General features: G+C 36.0%; 1 protein-coding gene across 3 annotated transcripts in view; it reads right to left on the bottom strand.

The window, feature by feature from the left end:
* The window catches only part of LOC140144178 (uncharacterized), a 60,707-nt gene that overhangs the window by 8,042 nt on the left and 37,215 nt on the right, over nt 1–15,450 (bottom strand). For 2 of the 3 annotated variants that reach the window (XM_072166003.1, XM_072166004.1), the window contains exons 7-13: nt 6,504–6,602; nt 6,211–6,309; nt 5,555–5,653; nt 4,201–4,296; nt 3,889–3,987; nt 2,092–2,190; nt 1,780–1,878 (exon numbers count right to left, since the gene is read on the bottom strand). In XM_072166003.1, the coding sequence (XP_072022104.1) occupies nt 1,780–1,878; nt 2,092–2,190; nt 3,889–3,987; nt 4,201–4,296; nt 5,555–5,653; nt 6,211–6,309; nt 6,504–6,602 (690 nt within the window). The remainder of the gene's footprint in view (nt 1–1,779; nt 1,879–2,091; nt 2,191–3,888; nt 3,988–4,200; nt 4,297–5,554; nt 5,654–6,210; nt 6,310–6,503; nt 6,603–15,450) is intronic. The other variant, XM_072166005.1, reaches the window with a different exon arrangement.

Genomic DNA, 15,450 nt, shown 5'->3' on the forward strand with positions numbered 1-15,450 from the left:
GAATGTATTGCCCTGCAACTCTGCATCGATTATCAAAGAATAGGCATAAATACCTGGATCGTAATTCTACAGAAAATTCACATTATGTAGAATAAATGTATGTTTCACTCACACCTGTACGATAAGTGTATTTAAAAAAGCAGTATTGTATTCAATCTATGACTGTACACATACACAGACATGAACTAGAGTCAACAGACGCTGAATACAAGCCGCAATTTGACCCCTATAACTTGACCCCTGGGTTACGGATGGGGTCAACTGCTCTTGCATTGTGCTTAGGATGTCATAAGAAATATTCCTGGTGAATTTCAGCTTAATCGGAACTTAAACATGGATTTTGATTTTTTTAAATTTTTGATTGACCTTTTGACCCCTTTAATGACCTTTGACCTCAATGAAAAAAAAAACCTTATGTACACCGACAAAATGCATTGTTCCAATTTTAATTAAAAATTCTAACATGTTCAGTTCTTGAGATAAAAATTCTTGAAGTTATTCAGCTAAAAACAGGAAGTGACCCCTTAATGACCTTTGACCCCCAAAATAAAAAATACCATGCATACATCAGGGAACACTAATTCATGTATGTTGGTTATATTATTCTGCTCTGCTTACATTTTGAGATAAAAATGTTTTGAACATTTTTGATAATTTTGGTTTTTGACCGGAAGTAACCCCTTAATGACCTTTGACCCCGAAACTGTAGGCATCCTAAAGACCCTGGCTAATAGCAATGCATGTGTGTTAATGGCGACTCTCTGCTATGTAATTTGTACAGACAGTGATTTTTTAAATTTTTTTACAAATTTTTCAGATTTTGACCGGAAATGACCCCTTAATGACCTTTGACCTCAATTCTTTTTAGGAAGTTTTAAGCACTGCCACATGTTGATTCATATGCATGAGTCACATGATCATTGCATGTAATTTGTGGAAGGAGTAGCATTTTTGTGAAATCAACATTTTTGGCCATAAGGTCAAGGTCAAAGGTCACAGTCAGGTCAAAGTCAAATGTAAGGTTTGGCCTAGTCCAGTGGTCATTTGGCTGAAGTATGGTTGAAATCTGTCGAAGCATAAGAGAGCTAGGGCGAAACGTGGCAAGTCACGCAAAATGTCACGAGTTGCCAGAAAGAAAGAAGAAGAAGAAGAAGAATTGGAAGAAGACAGCACAAGCCGACGTTTGACGTCGGCTTGTAAAGATGATGAGTGCAGCCTACAGAGCAGGGCAATACATTCAAAAATTGTTTTCACCTATAGCTATGGTAATTAATCCTGTTACATCAATACTTCTACAGCGAATAGGGACATAACAGCCAATAAAACCATGGATGAGTTGCTGTGTAAAATGGGGACTTTAAAAAGATATATACATATCTGCCCGGGCCATGTGTATTTCATCAATGGTTTATTATACATTTGATTCAGTCAATGAAAAACAATGATCAGTCCCCTGTAAATATTCCCCATGTCTTTTGCATGTACATCTCCTCCAGCTTTCAATAATATCACAAACACCTTATAATGTCCTGATGTACTAGCAATATGAAGTGCTGTTTGCTCCAGCTATAAATACGACAAATGTTGACACCCGGTGTGAATATTTGCTTTTATTGAAATAATTGTACACCCTTTTTCTTCAAAGGTGTAAAATGGGAACTTTAAAAAAGATATACATAATTGGCCTATGTGTATTTCATCAGTGGTTTGTATGTTTGATCCAGATTTAAATTTTCAATGAATAACAATGAATGACATCTATCCTCTGTAAATACTCGCCTCATCTTTGTCATGTACATCTCCTCCAGCCTTCAATAATATCTCACACACCTTATCATGTCCTGATGTACTAGCAATATGAAGTGCTGTTTGCTCCAGCTATAAATACCAGAAATGTTGACACCCGGTGTGAATATTTGCTTTTATTGAAATAATTGTACACCGTTTTTCTTCAAAGGTGTAAAATGGGAACTTTAAAAAAGATATACATAATTGGCCTATGTGTATTTCATCAGTGGTTTGTATGTTTGATCCCGATTTAAATTTTCAATGAATAACAATGAATGATATCTATCCTCTGTAAATATTCACCTCATCTTTGTCATGTACATCTGCTCCAGCCATCAATAATATCTCACACACCCTATCATGTCCTGATGCACTGGCGAAGTGAAGTGCTGTTTGTCCCTTCTATAAATACAAGAAATCATGACATCTGTTATGTGCCCCCAAAATATTCCATAATATTCATTAAAAGTTATGTATTTTGTCATCAAACATTAATTTGCACTTGTTTTGATATTTATATCTATGGGTTTGTTCATGGAATATTCTGGAAACTCATAATGTGACCAGCTCTAACAAAACCCAGAACAAGTTACCAGGCATGTTTTTGAGTTATAAACCTTTAAGGGGGTACTACACCCCTGGCCAATTTTGTGCCTATTTTTTGCATTTTTCTCAAAAATTATAGCGCATTGATGAGAAGTAAGATATGTATATTATAGGGGCAAGGACTACAACCACTGCACTGAAAATTCAGTAACTCAAAGCAAGTAGTTATTGATTTATTGATCAAAAACTGGTTTTCCCTCATTTTTGACTGTAACTCCACAACTGTTGTCTGTGCTGAAATAAAATTTCCATTGCAGTAGTTGTAGTCCTTGCCCCTATAATATACATATCTTACTTGTCACCAATGCGCTATGATTTTTGAGAAAAATGCAAAAATAGGCACAAAATTGGACAGGGGTGTAGTACCCCCTTAAAGATGACATTCCCATAAAAAAATCAAATTTTGGAATTCTTTATTTCATGGAATTTAACCTTGGGACGAAAATGGACTTTCAAATCCTTGAAAGTACTTATTAAGAGCTTTATTTAATTGATAATTGACAGTTGAACTATGATAATCCCTATTCAATCCTCTCTAATCCATTAGTCAAGTGTTCAATTGATCAACCAATTAGTCAATTGGTATAGTCAATCAATAAACAAGCATGCAATTATTCAGGCAATCAATCAAGTAACCAAACAATCAACCAACAAATCAGTTTTTAATGTATCAATCAAATCCTCAATTAATTTGTTATATATTTTGATGATTAATCAGTTTATTGACGATAATTGACTGAATATTCATTAACTGATAATTAATATGATCATCTGGCTGGTTGACTGATTAGATTAGATGAGGATGTTTTTAAAGAAAGGTGACCTGATATATTTGGAAAATGAAATTTTTAAAATTGACATATAACATAAAATGTTGTCCCTTTCAAGCGTTCATGCAAAAAGAACATGTGAATGTTTCTTGTAAATGAGACTAATTCCCGTATGGAATTTTTGAGATTTATACAATGTGATAATCATGATAATATGGTCTATACAGTGTTTTTATTAATGACATTCATGTAATAAATTGATATTAAATGAGAGATCCTATTTTTCTCATTGATATAATGAAATTCCAAAACAGTGTATTTCCGAAGATATCATCAAAAAACTGTCGAATTAGTCTCAAACTTGGTAAGACTAATTCAACAGTTTTTTGATGATTTCTTCGGGAAAATACCGATTTGGAATGCCTAATTTTCAATATGTTAATGAGAAAAACATATATCTGCATTTTGATGGGGTAAAATGGGGGAATGAGGTTGTCAAATCAGGTTACCCTTTAATATTGATTTTAATTGATTGTAAGCAGTCAAAATGCAAGATTTTGTGCGGTCTTCTTAGGGGTTGTATAATTATCAACCCTCCCCCACCTGGGAACTTAGAAACAGATATTGGCCCAATTATATCTCATCAGTGCATGTCTGTACCTTTGATCCAGTTAAATTTTCAATGAATAACAATGAATGATATCTATCTTCTGTAAATACTCACCTTATCTTTTGTATGCACATCTGCTCCAGCCTTCAATAATATCTCACACACCTTATCATGTCCTGATGTACTAGCAATATGAAGTGTTGTTTGCTCCAGCTATAAATACAACAAATGTTGACACCCGGTGTGAATATTTGCTTTTATTGAAATAATTGTACACCCTTTTTCTTCAAAGGTGTAAAATGGGAACTTTAAAAAAGATATACATAATTGACCTATGTGTATTTCATCAGTGGTTTGTATGTTTGATCCAGATTTAAATTTTCAATAAATAACAATGAATGATATCTATCCTCTCTAAATATTCACCTCATCTTTGTCATGTACATCTGCTCCAGCCATCAATAATATCTCACACACCCTATCATGTCCTGATGCACTGGCGAAGTGAAGTGCTGTTTGCCCCTTTTATAAATACAAGAAATCATGACATCTGTTATGTGCCCCCCAAAATATTCCATAATATTCATTAAAACTTATGTATTTTGTCATCAAACATTAATTTGCACTTGTTTTGATATTTATATCTATGGGTTTGTTCATGGAATATTCTGGAAACTCATATGTGACCAGCTCTAACAAAACCCAGAACAAGTTGCCAGGCATGTTTTTGAGTTATAAACCTTTAAAGATGACATTCCCATAAAAAAAATCAAATTTTGGAATTCTTAATTTCATGGAATTTGACCTTGGGAGGAAAATTGACTTTCAAATCCTTGAAAGTACTTATTAAGAGCTTTATTTAATTGATAAATTGACAGTTGAACTATGATAATCCCTATTCAATCCTCTCTAATCCATTAGTCAAGTGTTCAATTGATCAACCAATCAGTCAATTGGTATAGTCAATCAATAAACAAGCATGCAATTATTCAGGCAATCAATCAAGTAACCAAACAATCAACCAACAAATCAGTTTTTAATGTATCAATCAAATCCTCAATTAATTTGTTATATATTTTGAAGATTAATCAGTTTATTGACGATAATTGATTGAATATTCATTAACTGATAATTAATATGATCATCTGGCTGGTTGACTGATTAGATTAGATGAGGATGTTTTTAAAGAAAGGTGACCTGATATATTTGGAAAATGGAATTTTTAAAATTGACATATAACATAAAATGTTGTCCCTTTCAAACGTTCATGCAAAAAGAACATGTGAATGTTTCTTGTAAATGAGACTAATTCCCGTATGGAATTTTTGAGATTTATACAATGTGATAATCATGATAATATGGTCTATACAGTGTTTTTATTAATGACATTCATGTAATAAATTGATATTAAATGAGAGATCCTATTTTTCTCATTAATATAATGTAATTCCAAAACAGTGTATTGCCGAAGATATCATCAAAAAACTGTTGAATTAGTCTCAAACTTGGTAAGACTAATTCAACAGTTTTTTGATGATTTCTTTGAGGCTGTCAAATCAGGTTACCCTTTAATATTGATTTTAATTGATTGTAAGCAGTCAAAATGCAAGATTTTGTGCGGTCTTCTTAGGGGTTGTATAATTATCAACCCTAACCCACCTGGGAACTTAGAAACAGATATTGGCCCAATTGTATCTCATCAGTGCATGTCTGTACCTTTGATCCAGTTACATTTTCAATGAATAACAATGAATGATATCTATCTTCTGTAAATACTCACGTTATCTTTTGCATGTACATCTGCTCCAGCCTTCAATAATATCTCACACACCTTATCATGTCCTGATTTACTAGCCAGGTGAAGTGCTGTTTGCCTCCACTATAAATACAAGAAATCATGACATCTAGTGTGAATATTTGCTTTTGTTGAAGCAATAGTACACACTTTTTCTTCAGTCATAGGCATGGGAACTTCTAAAAAAGATACAAACATATCAGCTCATATATATCTCATTGACTGTTTATAATGATCCAGCCTTAAATTTTCAATGAAAAACAGATACATCTACTGGCAAAGTGAAGTGAAGTGTTGTTTGCTCCATCTATAAGAAACCATGCTACCTCTTATCAGTCATAGGTGTAAAACGGCACATTTGTATTTCATCAATGGTTTCATATTTCACAATTTTGTCATACTATATTTCATCTTTCATATATTATGATATTACATCAAACAATATACAAACACAGTACATATGGAGGAAAAGACTGTTATGGAAGACTAAAAAGGCCTGAAAGTTAGCCTTTCCCTAAAATCAAATGAAATTAACAAAACAAAGCAACTTCACATAACATAACCATGATATGTGTATTTGATCCAGTTTTAAATTGTCAATGAATAGCAATGAATGATGTCAGTTCCCTGTAAATACTCACTATATCTTTTGCATACATATCTGCTCCAGCCTTCAATAATATGTCACACACATTATCATGTCCGAATGAACTGGCAAAATGAAGTGCTGTGATCTGCCTCTATAAATACAAGAAATCATGTCATCTAGTGTGAATTTTTGCTTTTATTCTCCAGTCATAGGTGTAAAATGAGAGCTTTAAAAAAGACATACATATTGCCCCATGTGTATCTTATCAGTGGTTTGTGCAATTGATCCAGTTTAAAATTTTCAATGAATAACAATGAATGATATCTATTCTCTGCAAGTACTCACTATATCTTTCGCATGTACATCTGCTCCAGCCTTCAATAATATGTCACACACATTATCATGTCCTGATGTACTGGCAAGGTGAAGTGCTGTTTGTTCATTCTATAAATACAAGAAATCATGACATCTAGTGTGAATATTTGCTTTCATTGACTTTGGTCATAGGTGTAAAACAAGAACTTAAAAAAAAAAGAAATACATATTGGCCCCATGTGTATTTCATCAGTGGTGTGTATCAATTGATCCAGTTTCAAATAATTTTCAATAAATAATAATGAATGATATCTATCCTCTGTACATACAAGGTGTCCCATAAAAAGGTTACATGTAGAAAATGAACCGCATTTTGTGATGGTATAACAAAACAATGTCATTTTTTTAGATATTATTTATGGATCCTTCCTGTAACTGTCTGCCAAGTTTCAATTCCGTATCTTAAAAGCAACTTAACTTATGAGCGCAAGATGACAGGGGTGTCAAGAGTGGCTAACCATCAAAATATCGCATAGCGAAAGTTGAATACAAGCACATCTTTTGTTTTCAAATTTCTTCTGTATTACTTTTTATGTTTCTCTTGTTTTTCATTGTTGAACTTAATGCACAAAAGAAACAAATTGAAAGATTAAATATTGTACATTGAAAATAAATCAGTTTTAGAACTTTTTGACTCTTGGTGGTAGCAAATAAAGGAAGGTGGTCATTAGAGAAGAACACGTTTTTAGTGAAAGTTCTGCACGCTGTATCTCCTGTCATCAACATAGTGAAATGAATAATCTTTTGCATTTAGGCCTTGTTTGGATTTTGATGACTTGAAATAGCTGATGTTTGTTTTTACATTTCTGACTGAACTCTTGAAATAAAACTGAAGTTTTACTCTTGTTTATCGGAATAAAATACTGCATCTACCATGCTATAGCTGGGCCTACTCAAGTGCCCCGCCAAATGCACGGCGGATGTGACATCCGAGAGATGCATTATGTCTTGCATTATGTCACGTAAAGAGCTTGCTCAGGAATGTGTGGAATGCGTACAAGTACGTAGGCTGTGAACTTGACATTCACAGGGGTGCTAGTAGAGGGTACATAGATTATGTCATGAAAAGGATATTAATATTTGTTAACATTAACTTAGTTTATTTTCAAAAATCTACATGTAACCTTTTTTTGGGACACCCGGTACTCCTGTTACGAGTCGTACTTGACTCAAGGCCAAAATCACCTTTTACCCGAACTCACACAAATGCACAACACAAATACACTGTTTGATTAAGCTAACAAAATCTAAGTCTTTAATTGAAAGCATGTTATGATTGATAATATATGACAACAAATGCACATACACAATAATCAAATATAATCACTCTTTATCTATTTAGTACTTAGCCAGCATTCTTCTTCTTGGTGATCATAAAGTTCTTGCAATGTTCTGGACGACTGATGTAATATATCCTTATTCACTTGTCCTGCGAAAATCAGCGAAGTCCATTGTACACTTGCATTTATAAATCCTTGCGTATAAAATCCTCATACGAAAATGGTGCTACTTTCTCCCAAGTACTAAACTCCTTGTGTTGTTCTCCAAACACGTTTATAACTCCTTGCGCAGTTCTCCAAATACTAAACTCCTTGCACTGCTTTCTCCAAACTCGGTGCTATTTCCACCTTTCACACAATATCTTCAGGAAGCAGGACTGCGATGCAGTTGTCCCCACTTATATTGACAGTTGCGTTGAATCAAAACACCAGACTTCAGCAAGTCGACAGAAGAGTATATATTCCTTTCTTGGAAGAAGTACGTTCTTTGACGTATTCTAGATCTTCTCCGACAACACTGGCAAATAGTAGTACTTTGACTACATACAATATTTCTGGTTTGCAATTTCCTTTCTTTGAAGGAATTGGACTGTAAGCATATTAGCTAGCTAGCCCAGATCAGCACTATCAACTGTGTCAATAATTGTGTTTACATTTTCTTATATATCAAGCAGTGGGAAATCCCAAGTATTAATAGCCAAATGTGATCTTGGGAATTCCCAAGCCTTAATTATAACATTAACCTTTCACATGACATCATTTCCTGAGGGGAATTCCATTACATCATTTTCACTTTACAACCTCAGGGGACTTTCCAATTGTGCAACACACTGAAAAGGGGAAGTCCCGGCTATCCATTCAATTTGCTGAGAGGGGAATCCCTCAAATGTCTCATAAAAAGGATTTTAATTGTAAACAGAGATAAATCATATTAAATTACTCAGGGCACATCACACTCCAAACTTTTGCATGACATCTGCTCCAGATATACATGCACAAATCCACACACAGTGGATTGCTATGTGGTCCTTCCAGCTATGCTGATGACCCAAAAAATATATGAAAAGGTGACTTGTGACATGATTATGATCAAACAAATGTCTGGCAATGGTCGCTATTCCTTGCCTGGCAATTCCTGATTTCTAATCTTCGCCCAAATTTACCCAATCGTTCCAATCAGTTAATTGATCACTCTAATCCATTAGTCAAGTGTTCAATTGATCAACCAATCAGTCAATCGGTATAGTCAATCAATAAACCAGCATGCAACCATTCAGCCAATCAATCAAGTAACCAAACAATCAACCAACCAATCAGTTATTTCAAATGTATCAATCAAATCCTAAATTAATTTGGTTTAGTTTTAAAATTTTTGATGATTAATCAGTTTATTGATAATCTATATAATAATACGCATCGTCTATCTGTGTGTCTGTGTGTCTGTCTGTCTGTCCGCCTATTTTCTCGGAGACTAGGGGTCGCACGTTCCTCAAACTTGGTGGGTGGGTGCAGCTTGACCCTAGACAGAACCAGTTTGTATTGGTTAGTGAGTCAAGGTCACTCAAGGTCATCTAGGGGGTCAACTGAGGTCAAATTAGCAAAAACTGTCGTATGGGCATGAAACTTGGTGGGTACAGTAAACATTTAGAGCCAAAATTTTTGAAGGTCATTTTGGGGTCATCTGAGGTCAAATGACTAAAAAATGTCATATGGGCATGAAACTTGGTGGGTACAGTCAACATTTAGAGTTAAATTTGTTGAAGGTCATTTTGGGGTCATCCCAGGTCACCCAGGGGTCATCTGAGGTCAAATGACTAAAACTGTCGTATGGGCATCATACTTGGTGGGTACAGTCAACATTTAGAGTATAATTTTTGGAAGGTCATTTTGGGATCATCCAAGGTCATCCAGGGGTCAGCTGAGGTCAAATGTGTAAATACTGTCGTATGGGCATGAAACTTGGTGGGTACAGTCAACATTTAGAGCCAAATTTTTGGAAGGTCATTTCAAGGTCACCAGGGGTCATCTGAGGTCAATTTAGTAAAAACTGTCGAACAGGCATGAAACTTGGTGGGTAGTCACCATTTCGAGCCAAAAATTTGGGAAGGTCATTTAGGGGTCACCAGGGGTCATATGAGGTCAAATAAGTAAAAATAATCGCGCCCAGCCGAGAACCGCCAAATACGGGTAACCGCCTAGTAATAAATAATATCGAAACATAAACAGAAAGCCACATCAAAAAGCTAGAACTGTCAATTTCCGCAATTTACAGGGTGTTCCAAAACAAAACCAGTGCTCGCCGTCTACTAGATATACCATTTGGAATGCTCGGTGTATAAAAGCTCCTGCAAAGGTTCCATCGATTATTGATTTTGTTATAGCTCACAAGCTTGACATCCTTGCAATAGTTGAGAACTGGCTAAAACCTGATCATGCCAAAGCCAAGCATCTGATTTTCACTGAGTTTTCCACGCTTGTCGAATCCATGTCTACTATAACTACTCCCGTTATGCGATCAGTGGTGACTTTAACATGCATTATGGATGTTCCTGATGATCGCTATGCAATCACTATGAGAGATCTTCTGAGTCCAGTTCTCTTGAGCAGCATGTCCTGATTCCAACTCATAAGAATGGTCATTTGCTTGATCTTCTCATCACAAAGACTTCTGATTCAATCGCTTCTGACATCAAGGTGGACGCGAGTTTGCCTTTTTTCTGATCACGCCGCACTGAAATGTCTTCTGTATATGTCACAGCCACCTGCCATCAAACAGACTGTGACATTCCGTAAGGTATGCAAAATCCAACTTGAAGATTTCAAACAGGATATTGTTACTTCGCCTGTGGTTACCGATCCTAAGGACAAAATTGATTCGCTTTGTACACAATTTGACACCGTTATGTCTGGACTCCTAGAATGCCATGCTCCAGAGCAAACTAAGTGCATCACTTTAAGACCTCATGTGCCATGGTACTCCGACGACCTCCATGCTGCTAAGCATGAAAAGCGTTGGTGTGAGCGTCAGTATATAAAATCTGGCCTGACAGTTCATAAGCAGATTTTTTGCGATGCATGTGATAACTACAAAGATCTTTTGGAAATGGCTAAGACATAACTATCGTAAGTCCAAGCTCTTCAACCTTGACAGTCGCCAGCTCTTCCGCGAAGTAGACAAAGTTTGCTCGTCCAACACTTCTAAGATACTTCCTTCTCATGACAATGAAGAGCAACTCCCTAACGATTTCGCCGACTTCTTTCGCGATAAAATTGAGCATGTAAAGGACAAGCTAGATAACATCTCGAGTACGGACTCCACTCCCGAAACACCTCTGCATCAATCAACCTTCTGCAAATTTGCAAAGGTATCTGAGGAAGAGGTGCGCACTATCGTGATGAAAGCTCCATCGTCGCCTTGTCAATCAGACTGTATTCTGACCTGGCTGTTAAAGGCATGTCTTCCTGAGCTTCTGCCGTGTATCACTATAAAATAGCACGTGTGACACCATTGATAAAGATGGTTGGCAAAGATCTGGACGATCTCAGCAATTACAGGCCAATATCCAACCTGAAATTTCTCTCTAAGGTGGTTAAGTGTGCATTAGTAACACTGCTGTAAGACTTTATGCAGGAAAACGGTCTTTATGGGAAAGTTGCAATCCGCATATATAGCAAGTGCCATTCTACAGAAACTGCATTACTCTGTGTCCACAACGACATTCTTGGTGCTCTGGACTATCATAGAAACGTGCTTGTTCTGCTTGATCTCTCAGCCGCCTTCGACACTGTTGACATCCTCCCGAGGTGGCTAAGGGATCACTTCGGCATCCGCGATAGAGTACTACAGTGGTTTGAAAGCTACCTTTATGATCGCAAGCAATAAGTTGCTGTAGGTGATAGTTCTTCTGCCAATCATGTCCGTGGTGTTCCTCGGGGGTCAGTGAGCGGCCCTTCACCATGGATATATTCTGCTCCATTAGAGGATGTCATTGCCGGTGATGATGTTGACACAATGTTCTATGCCGATGACAGTCAAATGTATCTTGACTTTACCCCGGAAGAAATGCCTGGACAGTTGAGTAGGCTGGAATATTGCACTCGCAACGTCAAATCCTGGACAATGTGCTATAATCTTCTGTTGAATGACACCAAAACAGAAATTGTTCATATATGTCGTTGTGCTTTGTGAAAGATACGCCATCGATTTCATCTCTTACCATAGGCCAGTCTGAAATTAGCATCGTTAAGGAAGCCAGAAATCTTGGGGTCGCAATGGACAATCACATGACTCTTACAACTCACGTTAAAAATGTATGCCGCTCTGCTTGCCATGCCATCCACAAGATTAGCTCGATGCGGAAGTACATCGACAGATCAACAGCTGAACACCTTGTTTACGCCTTTGTGACCTCACGTCTGGATGCCAACAACAGCCTTCTCTACAGACTTCCTGCTTCAACTCTCTCAAAACTTCAACATGGTCGAAACTGCTATCCGCCTTATTACATGTGCCAAGAAAGATTGCAACATCGCCTCTCTTCGTCGTGAGCTTCACTGGCTTCCAATCAAGGATCTATCGTCTTCAAACTTCTTCTCCTCACATGGCACCATGTTCGACGACTTACTACGGTGAAAGGGCATTCTTTGTCGCCGCGCCAACTTTGTGGAACAAGCTGCCTGCACGCATCCAGAAAGCAGGCATTCTCGCCATCTTTAAGAGACTTTTTAAGACTCATTTGTTTGACAATCCATTGTAAATATTTTTGCCACTTATTGGTTTTTTCATTGGTACTTTTTAAGATGTACTTCTTAAGTTGTAGTTCTAAGTTTTTATCTTTTGTAAAGCGCCTAGAGGCCTTTTTGGTGTTGGGTGCTATAAGTGTGTTGTTGTGCTTCCATAGGATGCGCTGCACATGCAGATAAGCGTCGCGTATGCGTGGCGTATATGTGCGTTAACAAATTACGCAACTACACAACGTGACGTGTTGATGCGCGCATGTACCCCACTGGTACAACAAACATTTTCTTTCCTTTTAAATTGCAAACACAAGTGAAATAGTGAAATAAAATCCATAAAATAGTGCAGTTGGAGTTTACAAAGGTGGATTTTCTTTCCTTATATTTAAAACATAACAAAGTACATTCATATCAAAAAAGCTCAATTTTGCGAAAGAAACAACATCTAGAGTACACAGCTGCATTGAATAATGGCATTTTACAAGTTGACCTCAAATGACCTTAAACCTCAGCATATGACATTGAACACCACCAATAGATAAGTGTTCCCATAGTGCAGCCATGACCAAAATTTGGTTGCAAACAGGATTTGAACTGATATGAGAACAAATTTTAAGTTGACCTCAAATGACCTTTGACCTCAGTATTTGACCTTGAACACCACCACGTGTATTATATCCTGAATTTTAAAAAGATCAAAATTATTTGATATCAGGACATTCTTCGTATTCAGAATGCAACTCGGTATGTCTGATGTGCTCTCATGTTCCACAAAAATACTATCCAAATGTTCATACCAGAGCCCTTCCCCTTAATGCAAATTTTGATTTTTGAACAGCTATAATTATGGCCTTCACATTTTTGAACAGCTATAATTTAGGTGTTCACATTTTTGAACAGCTAGTTTTGCTATAGCTGTTTGATTTTTAAACTTGGCTTATAGCTGTTAGCCAGTTATAGCCTTCACTAGCCTTCACTTCCTCAGTGGTTGACCCAAGGGTCAAATAGGTGCATGATGGAAATATATTTCTTACTGCCATTTTGAACTGGTGTGGATGAATGCAGATGGAATCATAATCCTATAGATGTTCCAACTTTATTTATAGGCCTTGTTTTTCACTTTCTACATTTGGGATGCATGTCATGCAATATCATATGTAGTTATCTTTGTGTGCAAATATATGCCACATCATGCAAGTGGCCAACTCCAGCGTGACAGACGGGACATTTAGATAGGCTCTTTTTTTTTCAAATGCCTCAACAAAAAAATCTACAAGACATATCCCAAATTGTTATACTCCAAGTCAAAGAGAACATGTCATAATTTAATTTAAAACACACAAGATGAAACCAAGTGATTCAATGGCTGTATGGTTGCAAATTGAAATACAGCGTGACAGACGGATGGAAAAAGCATCCATTTAAAAAAAAAAGTACATTCTTGCAAAACTCTATCTGTTCTCAAGTGAGATTTATTGAAAAATGCTGTCAAAATTAAACATTGGTACATAAACTCTCAGTAAACATCATACTCAAAAAATACAAAGCTGAGATTTTTATACCTGGGCTCGCCAAAGTCGTGACAGACGGGACGTGACAGATGGGACCATTTTTGAACATTTTTTACAGTGATCTTTAGACCAATGGTGAGTTGCTCAAATATACTTTGTGGGATTTATTTTCATACAGAAATTACAAACAACATCTAATCATGATAAAATGTTACCTTAAACATCATTTGAGGCCTCTCATGCGAAGGGAGTCAACCTCAAACAGCCAGTACCCATAAAAATGATCAAATTTTAGTGTTTACAATGGTTTGACTGCCAGATGGAATTTTAATTGTTAAAATGAGCATTAAATCATTTTTTATTTGCCAACATTTAGTGCAGAATATGAATCTGAAGTAAAAAAACAAAAATTTCTGACTTGAAAATTTCCCCCCATTTGATTGTACATGGTAAGAATGCTAAAATGTGACAGACGGACACATTTTGAGATGGAATATCTTCTATATATGTCAGTGAACAATTTTACTTTGTTTTTTATATGAGGCCTACTTGATATGAGATAGGAATTAAGTTTTGAACAAAAAATATATTAAAATATGGAAAATAAACAACTTTTTGATGTTTTTCTGTGACAGACAGGACATTTCAATACCCACATTTGAAGGCCGTAGTATACATTTATAATGTTACTGATGGGTTTAAATTTTGTTCTGGAATTGCAGTAGAGATATCAAAGCTAATATTAAACCACTAATACATATATTTTGTGCATGTACACTGGGATCAGCAATACTCATAAGATCAGCAATTTCCTGCAAAATTAGGGATACACACACCTGTTCCAGTTCCCACTACTTCAAATTGTCATAAAAATATATTAAATTGTGCTAGGCAAAAAACAAAAGTGGTTTCTGAAAGCTTTGTTAGTCTACTTTCCAGGAAACAATAACTTGGAAGCATTGAATGAACTTTTAAAATTTATGAAAATGTACCATTTCAGTGGAGTTAGCCAAGTATAGTTAAGCTTAAATATGACTGTATATTTAACTTTGTTATATAGGTTTTTATAGGCAGTTTCTTGAAATATGGAATGGTCTAGTGCAATGGGAAGGAGGAGCTAGTATATTGGGGCATTAATAATTGCAATTTGCAAAACATCAAAAATGTGTAACTCACATACACTGAATGGCTGTTGTATCAGGAACTGCAATAGCTATTAGTTCACACTATACTAGAGTCAATCCATGCCAAATCACCTGATTTTAAGTTTCCTACCTCATAGTCACAGATGTTTAGATATTAGGTGGGGATTTATGTCAACCCAACAGATTTCAAATGAAAAATTCTTATTCCTTATATTACGGTTTTTGGGTAGCGACTCTTCCAAAA

Source organism: Amphiura filiformis, unplaced genomic scaffold, assembly GCF_039555335.1.
Source record: "Amphiura filiformis unplaced genomic scaffold, Afil_fr2py scaffold_44, whole genome shotgun sequence".
NCBI lineage: Eukaryota > Metazoa > Echinodermata > Ophiuroidea > Amphilepidida > Amphiuridae > Amphiura > Amphiura filiformis.